Source organism: Perna viridis, chromosome 5 (assembly GCF_037379345.1).
Source record: "Perna viridis isolate PV_CMFRI_1.1 ecotype Kerala chromosome 5, ASM3737934v1, whole genome shotgun sequence".
NCBI lineage: Eukaryota > Metazoa > Mollusca > Bivalvia > Mytilida > Mytilidae > Perna > Perna viridis.
In genome coordinates this window covers 32420206-32429538 of record NC_142449.1, presented here as the reverse complement: position 1 = coordinate 32429538, position 9333 = coordinate 32420206, and the positions used below count along the sequence as shown (strand labels likewise).

At 32.3% G+C, this 9333-nt stretch overlaps 1 protein-coding gene across 1 annotated transcript; it reads left to right on the top strand.

Moving 5' to 3' along the window:
- The first annotated feature begins 3 nt into the window (after positions 1–3).
- Positions 4–8855, top strand: LOC148617111 (large ribosomal subunit protein eL14-like). The gene is made up of 5 exons (XM_088584437.1): positions 4–74; positions 3126–3221; positions 3930–4124; positions 8168–8221; positions 8722–8855. Exons 1-5 carry the CDS (start codon positions 60–62, stop codon positions 8821–8823), a joined length of 462 nt encoding a protein of 153 aa, XP_088440563.1. The 5' UTR covers positions 4–59; the 3' UTR covers positions 8824–8855.
- Positions 8856–9333: the final 478 nt, after the last annotated feature.

Sequence of the window (9333 nt, the reverse complement as noted above, 5' to 3'; positions counted from 1 at the left end):
GTTCTAAAAGGAAGTTGAAAAGCGTTACCTCCCATTCGGCCTCTTTTTCACGACAAATCATGGTTGTCGGCCAGGTACATGCTTCTCTCCTTATAAATTGACTTACTTCATCGAATAAGTGTCTGATTGTTCAATAAATTATCTCCGTATTAAAATGCTTAAGATAGAATATATTTAAAAAATCCTTAATCCCCTGTATAGCGTGTGGAAATACTTGAAATTTGTCCAAAGTCGTCATCCACGTGGTTTTGTTATTTGTAATGTAGATAGGCAAGATTTTGGCAAAGCCAAGTGCGTTGAATGTTCACGATAACACCGCCGAAAATTATGTTTACTGATGACTTATGTAAGAGTGACATATTGATTAACTGAAACTGACCACATGCGTTTCATCGTGATGAAATCTGTAGTGATGTCACTTATGTCATGAATTTAAATTTCTGTGAATGTGATTCCTTGTTTAGCAAACACATGTACAAATCCTAAATCCTCGTTTTGGAAATAACCCTTCATATGTTGTTTTTCTACTTTACAAAAAGAAAGTTTGGGAAATGTCATTTAATTTTTAAAAGAGTGAGAATAGTTTTTGTATATTTTTTCCAAAGATGGTATACACTTTCAATAGACCCTTTGTGCTAACAGTCGGTAGTTGATGTGCATGCATAGAGCATGCTCAATAAACACTTCTGCAAGGAAAACTGTTTTGTTCTACCCAAGCTCTATTCGCGGAAGTGTATATTGAGCATGCTCACCAACCACGAAGGGGTCTATTGCAAAATCTTTAATGGTGCAGGTATTCAAACATGCTTTACTTTGGTTGAAATGAGGAAGATAAAGGTATGCTTCCTTTGCAAAAGTGACTCAAAACTATCCCAAAGAAATCAATTTTAATAATACTTCATATGAAGAAAACTATTTTTATAATGGAAAAAAACATGTATGATGTAGGAACAATGTGTAACCTGTTTACCCATACACAATGTTTTGTCATTATTAGTATGGATTGTAAAGTTCTGAAAATTTGCTGAGATATGCAAAGTCTGATTCATTGAATTCATTCCTAGTTATGAAAATATTGGTTTTTTTTTTTCAAAAATTTATTGTTGGACCAAATTTCTGTTTTCAAAAGGGAGAAATAGTGTAACCCAAAGTTGAAAAGGCAGAGATAGTGTAACCCAAAGTAATCATAATAAACTTGCAATTTATTATTTCTCACTTTCTTGTGCACATTGTATGTTTTTTATGTCCACACGACAAACTGACGGGGGGAGGGGGGGAGCATATTAATTTACCCCTGTCCGTCCATTCGGATTACACATGATCATGGCTTGTCTGGCTATCTCCTTGTACAGTTTTTGAACTACATCTAAGATATTTTACAGGTTATTTCTACACATGATGAAGGATTTTTATTTTTGTGAAATATTACGGAAATTGGTGATAGTCAGACTTAGTCATTTTACTCAGAAATAGGGCTATATGGCTTGTATGGCTATCTCCTCGTACAGTTTTTGAACTACATCTAAAATATTTTACAGGATATTTCTGCACATGATGAAGGTGTGCAGGGCCAATGGAATTTGATTTTCATGTAATATTAAAGAACTGGGTTTTAGTTGGACTTGGGGCCATGAGTATCACAAGTCTTGGAAGGATTTCTGAATCTGCAAACCTTGTCTTTCACAAAAATAAACATGTTCTTATTTGGCAAATCTAGTGAGCAGGGACATCATAAGTGTCTTACAGACACATTTGTTTTACTAAATCAAAAAAAAAGAAAAAAATCAATACTAACAAATGATGTTAAAAGATTCTAACTTTTCATGGGACAGTCTACATGAAAGTTGGATTTCCATTTATTAAAATCTGCTTATCAAGCATAATATATCAGAAAAATATCTTCAATTTAAGTACCAGTTCAAAAATAACTTTCCCTGACCCAAATTCCACTTGCCTCTGGAAAGGGGAATCCAAGAACACTGGAGTTTAAGCTCTGCACTGTACTTTGTCAGGGATGGAATCAAAGAAATTTTCTTAGATTATTTTTGAACTCAACTTATAATACATTGTACATACAGAATGCTGCTCGGACATTAAACCCCAACAATCAATCAATCATACAGAATGGCACAAGCAAATTCAAGCAAGTGGAAATAGTTTCTACTTGCAAAATTGAATTTTTGCTTGCATTTAGTGAGTGTAGGGTATGTAAGTCTTGTCTGTTTCCTTGGTTTCACAAGAATTTGTCCTATTCCACCATTCAAATGCATAGAGATTTGTCATTTAAGCAGGGATGATTTATTTCGTTTTTTAGCGGATTTCCCCTTTTTCAAATCCAGATTTTACCATTACGATTTTTTTTTACTGTATATTTACTTCCGATTTCCGCTTTGTTGACTTTGTGAAATCATAAATAGAATCTAGTGCAGTTCTTGAATTTTTTTTATAACATCGTGTTTTGATGAAAAATATATACACAGATGAACATTTTACCTGATCACAAAATACTAGACAGATTTTGGGCATGGAAAATTTAGGATTCACATTTTAGGTCTTTTGAAAACAGAAAATCAAATAAAAATCAAATTTTCTAAAACCATTGAAAAATTCAATATGGGAGATAGCCTTAATTTCAGGAATTGTTCCCATTGATGAAAGAAAGTACAATTCTAAATGGCTTGTTTTGGATGACATCTCCTGAAAATGGGATCAGTATTTAAGCACTTCTAACCTTACAATATGTATGTTACCTGTACAAAAAATGTAGCAGACTTCTGTACCTTTTTTTTATTGTACAATTGTCAACTTATTTGTCAAATGGACTTATTTCCTATTTGGGAAATCCAGATTTGTTCCAGAACTAATTGGCCCTACTGGGCAAAAACTGGTACAAAAAATAAACATAAATCACAAATTTTTTGTCTGAAATGTTGTTTTCCTCTGAAAAAGATCATTATCTTAACTAATTCTCTGACTGTATAATAAGAGCATTGCTAGGCTTTAGAAATTGATTTTCTACTTTAAATCTATTAACATTTCTTCACTGTATGACCTGCCATTTTACCCTAAATAATCTTTAATTTTAAAGTCCTATATAACTAATACTTCATTTTTATTTATTTCAGCTGCGATTTGTTGAAATTGGCCGTGTGGCCTACATAGCATATGGTGAAGACCAAGGAAAGCTATGCACTATAGTTGATGTTGTAGACCAGAACAGGGTAAGATTTTTGATGTATATTACATGTACATGTACATTACATATGCCAGTGCATGTGAGCTTCCTTTGAATATTAGGCAATTACTACATGTATATTAAATTACCTTATACTCAAGTATATTTGAAAAAGTTTAAAGTACAGCATAATTACCAGTGAGTTTATTTAATCAGCAAGTCAGTCTTAACACATTTTCTCCCATTCTAAGCCAGTGAGTAAAAATGTATGCAACTTTTAACCTCCAGGTGGTGATTAAATTTCTGCAAGAGTTTTCCTGTCATTTAACATTTTTTTCTGAGAGAAACTGATTCTTCTTCAGTTTATTCTTGATTTAATGTATTTCTCCACTCCAGCAGAGAAATAATTAAAGCCAGTCATTAATGAAGGAGAATCTGTTTGCAGAACCAAACTTGGTTCTGAGCAACCAGGTAACATTTTTTATTGAATTTAAAGTACAAGTCATTTGGGAACATTTGTGTTACAGGGTTCCACTTTAACGACATATGGGATGGATGCACTTTTGGTGTGGAAAAGTTATTTATTATGTTCCATCATTAAAAACTTGAATTTCTGAAAGGATTGGTTATTATGGAAAACAGACTTCAATTGTGGGCAAGTTAATTTGAGTTTCCTGTGGAAACCTTAAATTTTTAAAAATCCTAGAACACTGAACATGTTGATATGTTGATATTGATTGATTTTTTTGTTTAGGCTCTAATTGATGGACCATGCACTGGTGTGTCTAGAAAGCAAACTAATTTCAAGAACCTGCACTTGACTGGAATTTGTATCAAGATACCACGATCCCTCAGAACTGGTCTTCTTAAGAAGAAGTGGCAGGAAGAAAAAGTCCAGGAACAGTGGGACAAAACTGTTTGGGCAAAGAAAATCGCCAACAGAGAAAAGGTATTTAGTTTCAATATTTTGTCGCATTCAAGAAGACTGGAGAAGTTTTTTTAACAGTTCATTTATATGATTTATTGGGTGGGTTTTGAGTGGAAAGATGCATTTTCTCTTGGTTTGATGTCTGCAAACAGTCAAATAGTTTGACATGCCAATTTTTTTAGGGAATAAGCATTTGACCACTTAATTACCACAAAATAAATAGCAACTACTGTTATTTGGGAAAGGGTATAATGCAATTTACATAGTGTGACACAGGGGTTTTCCTGGCTTATGACCATTATGGGCTCATTTTATATAGGAGCCTATGGAAATATTCAGGATTTCAATGGGGCATTTGAAAAAAAAGATGGGCCCATGCAAAATTTCAATGAGCCAGAAATATCTTAATACTGTCATAAGGGACAAATAAACAGTTTATTTTCATGTCCTATCAAGGGGGCCTGTCAAATAAATGACCTGTTTAATTATATGTCAACAAATTTTCCAGTAAAATTGAAAGGGCAATCCTTGGTGACATGATTAATATCACACAAAACTGTAATTAGAGCAGAATTAAAAACTTGCAACCTTAATATTGTACTTAATCTGAAATCATTTTAAGTTAAAAAAGGAATATGAATTGCCATTTTAAAAAAAATTAACTTTATTTTAGTGCAAAAAGTTTATCATTTATTCAGCTATGTAGGATACATGGAACAAAATCAATGAAGAACCCAGGTATATTGATAGGAATTGCCGTCTGACTGGCAGTGCTGATAACTACTGATCAGAGATTTAGTTCAGACTAGCCTGTTTAGACATAAATTGCCCCAATTTTATGTGTATGTCTTTAGTCATTAGCCCTATGCCTATGGCAATTAAAAATGTCTTTAGTCGCTAGGCCTTTGCCAATGGTAAGTAAAAATTTATGAAAGTAGTGAAAGATATTCATTGGTGAAGTTCGTTAAAACTTGTATTTTATATCATTGAAATTGAGGGGTTTTGACTTGTAGCTGAGTAAGTTTTGGGGACAGAATGCAATTTGAAGTATGATACTGCTTGTTACCTCCCACAGAAATTAGCAGCTGTTATTTAAAAAAGAGCCCTATCTTATTGCCTGTCTATTTTATGAACTTAATTTTTCATTGGTTTAATTGCTTCAGTGACATTGGTCAGAAACCATATGTTTCTGATCCATTTTGAATTGATTGAAATGGTGATTAATTGAAACTATCAAGATGAAAAAAAAATTTACTTAATATAAATATTACTTAAAATGGGTTTGGCAGAAAAATAGATATGAAAATATCTGTTTTATAAAAAAAATACTCATTTACAACCCTAATAATAAAATTTTGGTTAAAAAGATGAAACAGAATTCCCGTTATTAGTTACTGAATCAACAAAAACTGGATACATTAATTCTGCAGATGTTATAAATGCTTCAGTGCAGCTTGTATGAAGCGGACCTTGGGTCAACATAATTTGATTCAATTGTTTAGATAAAAATATCTCTCCTAAATTCAGGATATATTACCATTGGAATAATAACAAAATTTTTAAGACTGAATCTATGAAGAACCCAAGTATCGTGATAGGAATTGCCGTCTGACTGGCAGTGCTGATAACCTCTTATCAGAGATTCAGTATGAATTATTACTTCATAAACTGCCAGAGAGAAAAGAACTCAATCTTACTATTCTTCATTTAACTCTAAGGAATAATCTGGTTGCCTGGTCAATATCAGGCAATATGACCCAAGGATCCCTAAAAGTACAGACTCGCCAGCGGTGGATATGTACAATACATGAGTAAATTGCCACTTATAAAATAAAATAAAAAGAAAGATGATATAAGTAATTTGGAGAAAAAAAAAATTCAACGTTATCTTTTAAATTTGAATATAAGAACGTATAAAGGTAAATAAAATAACGTCATAATACCTCAGCCAATTAAAAATCAGATGATGTCACTGGTGACCCGGTGTTACACCATGTGTATTAGAGAGAAACTTGTGGAACAAAAATATTACACAGGTTCCAGGTTGCTCTAAGGAACTTCATCTATCGTCGTCAGTACCTGAGGTATTTTGCAGTTGGGGAAACCCGTATTATAGTTAAAGTGGGTGATTTTGGTGCTGTGACCTTTCTCAAGACACTAAGGACACTTTTTTCGCTGTTCAGTGAACCTCAGGGACAACATTTTAATGGCATTGGTTTGTCTTTGCTCACTATCCTTTATGCCTAATTTATATGCCATAGAAGAAAAATAAAGGTCTCAGAAGAAAAGTTTTAGCACTGTGATATTAGATAAAACACCCACATACTTACACATTTAACAACCTGATCTTCACAGAGAAAATCTGTTGTATGTCTTTATGCACAACTGTCAACATCAATTTTTATTTCTCCATTCTCCACAGTGGAGATTATTTGAGTGCAGTCACAGTATCTAGCATAACGGAGTCACCATTTCAAAATATACTTGTAGTTTAATTCCTATGCTTGTATAACATTCTCTAGCATAGTGGTATTTTCAGTTATATTCAGAAAAAATAAAAAGTATTTGGAAGAAGCAATTTTATGCTTTTAATTAGGTGGAGACACAATGGAGAAAAAGAGTGACTCCACTGTGAAGAGTGGAGAAATTAAAACTTTATGCTGGCAGTGTATTTTCAATAAAGTTCAGAATGTAATACTATGGTACAAATAAATCTAGATATATCAAACCCTTAGTATCAGTGTATAACATGCCTAAATGTTATGTCATTGCCATGTTAGGTAGTGATGGTCAGTTAAACATGTGCCTTATCTTAGGCCCTTAAATTCCTGTTAATTAACATTTTAATGCCTTATGGTCAAGATTGAGTCAATGAAGAACCTAGGTATCTTGATAGGAATTGCCGTCTGACTGGCAGTGTTGATAACCACTTATCAGAGACTCAGTTGTACCTGAAAATTTTGTTTTTGAGGGTTAAATTTGTGGTTAAAAAGATACGTTATATCTTTTCTGTATTTAAGTAGCTGTCTTTGTAAGAATCATGCAAAATCTGAAAAATGTGATACACTCCAAAAAAAGGCTACATATTTTTATTTTTGTAATTAAGTTGTTTTATGGGTCTATTCTTTGAAATGTGTAATTATTCATTCAAATCTGCCTGCTCTTAGGAGATAATCAACATTGAAAATCCTATAGATTCTGTTGTATTTGAGTGTCATTTAAAGAGTTATCTCCCTTTATTTTGAAATTTACAGCGTATTCTATATAATTTTTATCTCTGATGAACATGGGTTATATGAAAAACTGAATGTTAATTTCAGTTTACTATGGCAATTCAAATAAAATATCAAAAATAAAAATATGTAGGCATTTGTGCATAAAATGAAATATTTTATTTAAATTTCATTTAAAATGCTTTGTAGAACAACTCCAAAAAAGCTGTTTATTTAGTGAACTTTCTCACATTCTTGATTTCAGCACTAGGCCTTGGTACCTTAAAATTGTGAATAATTGATGGGTGTATGTCAAGTTTTGTTGGCTGATGCCGAAAAATTGTTGAAATTTAAAGTGTTTAAGATTTTGACAAACATGCCATGTGCTGACATCAAATTACTGAGAATTTGTTGTGTATCATTCATGAAAAACTCCATTTTGGAATGTTGCAAACTGAATCAATGAAGAACCCAAGTATCTTGATAGGAATTGCCGTCTGACTGGCAGTGTTGATAACCACTTGTCAGAGATTCAGTTTTGATAAACACATACTTTTACGACTTAGGTTATATTAGATTAGTAGGCATTTAATATGTGTTTATGCAGTTGAAGTTGTAAAACGAAATAGAGTGCAGTGAAAACGAAATGCTGCAGGATTCACAGACGTGTCATCCTGTAAGTAATCGGTTTTTTTAGTTGCCCAAATAGAAAATTGTGTTTAATACTAAAACTCAATAACTATTGTGTTAGTTTATCAGTTATGCAGTTTTCATTTTTTAGATGTTTCAGAACGTCCACTTCTTCATTTGAATTCACAAGTTGTATATTGACTTGTCTATTGATCTTTGCAGAGAGCCCAACTGACAGATTTTGACAGATTTAAGCTGATGAAAGCCAAACAAGCTGTAAGTGACTATGTATTATGCTAGTGTATATAGCATGAATATATAATATTTGTTAAAAAGGAGTTTGTTAGAAGAGTTTTGTTAAGTAATGTATGTTACAATCCAATTCGGTGAATTAAAATATGACTGTTTAATTCAACGTAAATAAACCATTTGTGAGTGATTTATTTGATACATTTATAGAAAACAGCAATTTTGTTATATCTTTTTCTGACATTAATGCAGAGGATGTGTAATGACATTTGATGTAGAATTCCTTCGGTAGAATATTTACATTGTGGAAAATACTGACAGATGCACTAAATATGTACAAATGATCGGAGTTTGGGTTTTTGTATTGTAAGAAAAAGTGCAAGCATTAGAGTGATCAGTACTTTGAAAAATTGTGAACAGTATACTGCTCAGCCATGGCTCATATAAATTGTAATTAATAATTGGCAAATATCAAGGACCTCTTGATAATTAAATGGTTTCTGATAACCATCTATTTTGTATTACAGAGAAACAGACTTATCAATGTAGAGTTTGGTAAACTTAGACAGCAAGCTAGGAAAGCACCTGTCAAGCCCAAGAGGGTCAGGAAGAGGAAAAGCAAGAAATAGACTCTCTGAATATTAAATGGTTCAGAAATAAATTATTGTTTTTGTAGTTTGTTCAAGTTGGTTACATAATACAAAAACATGCTTGGGCAATATACAAAAAAATAATGGATTCTGGGTAAAGAATTTACAGGCAACTAGGAATACCATTTTTGATAAAATATCAATTACCTTCTATGTCCCCATTACCTTGTAATTATCAATTTTAAAACATTGATACTGGTGAGGATTTCATCTCTGTTTGTATATTTTTCTACTATACAGTTTCTTTATCCTAACAAGGGAGAAGGTGACTGGCTGAAATAAATAAAACAAATGACCTATCTGATGAGAAAATCCAGCAATCCTGGAAATCCTGTGTAAAAGCACCTAAAATAAATTTCATATTTGGTTTTCAGCATTATAAATGGGTACATCCAGATAATAAAATTACAAATTTTAATTTGCGAAACAAAATTTTTAATTAACCAACAAATTGCCATTACTTTGTTTTGTCAAAAACGTATTGTATTC

Excerpts from the sequence above, each read along its gene's own strand:
- LOC148617111 (XM_088584437.1), top strand. Across the intron at positions 3,222-3,929 it reads ATGTTGTAGACCAGAACAGG|GCTCTAATTGATGGACCATG; the intron begins GTAAGATTTTTG and ends TTTTTTGTTTAG. Across the intron at positions 4,125-8,167 it reads AAATCGCCAACAGAGAAAAG|AGAGCCCAACTGACAGATTT; the intron begins GTATTTAGTTTC and ends TGATCTTTGCAG.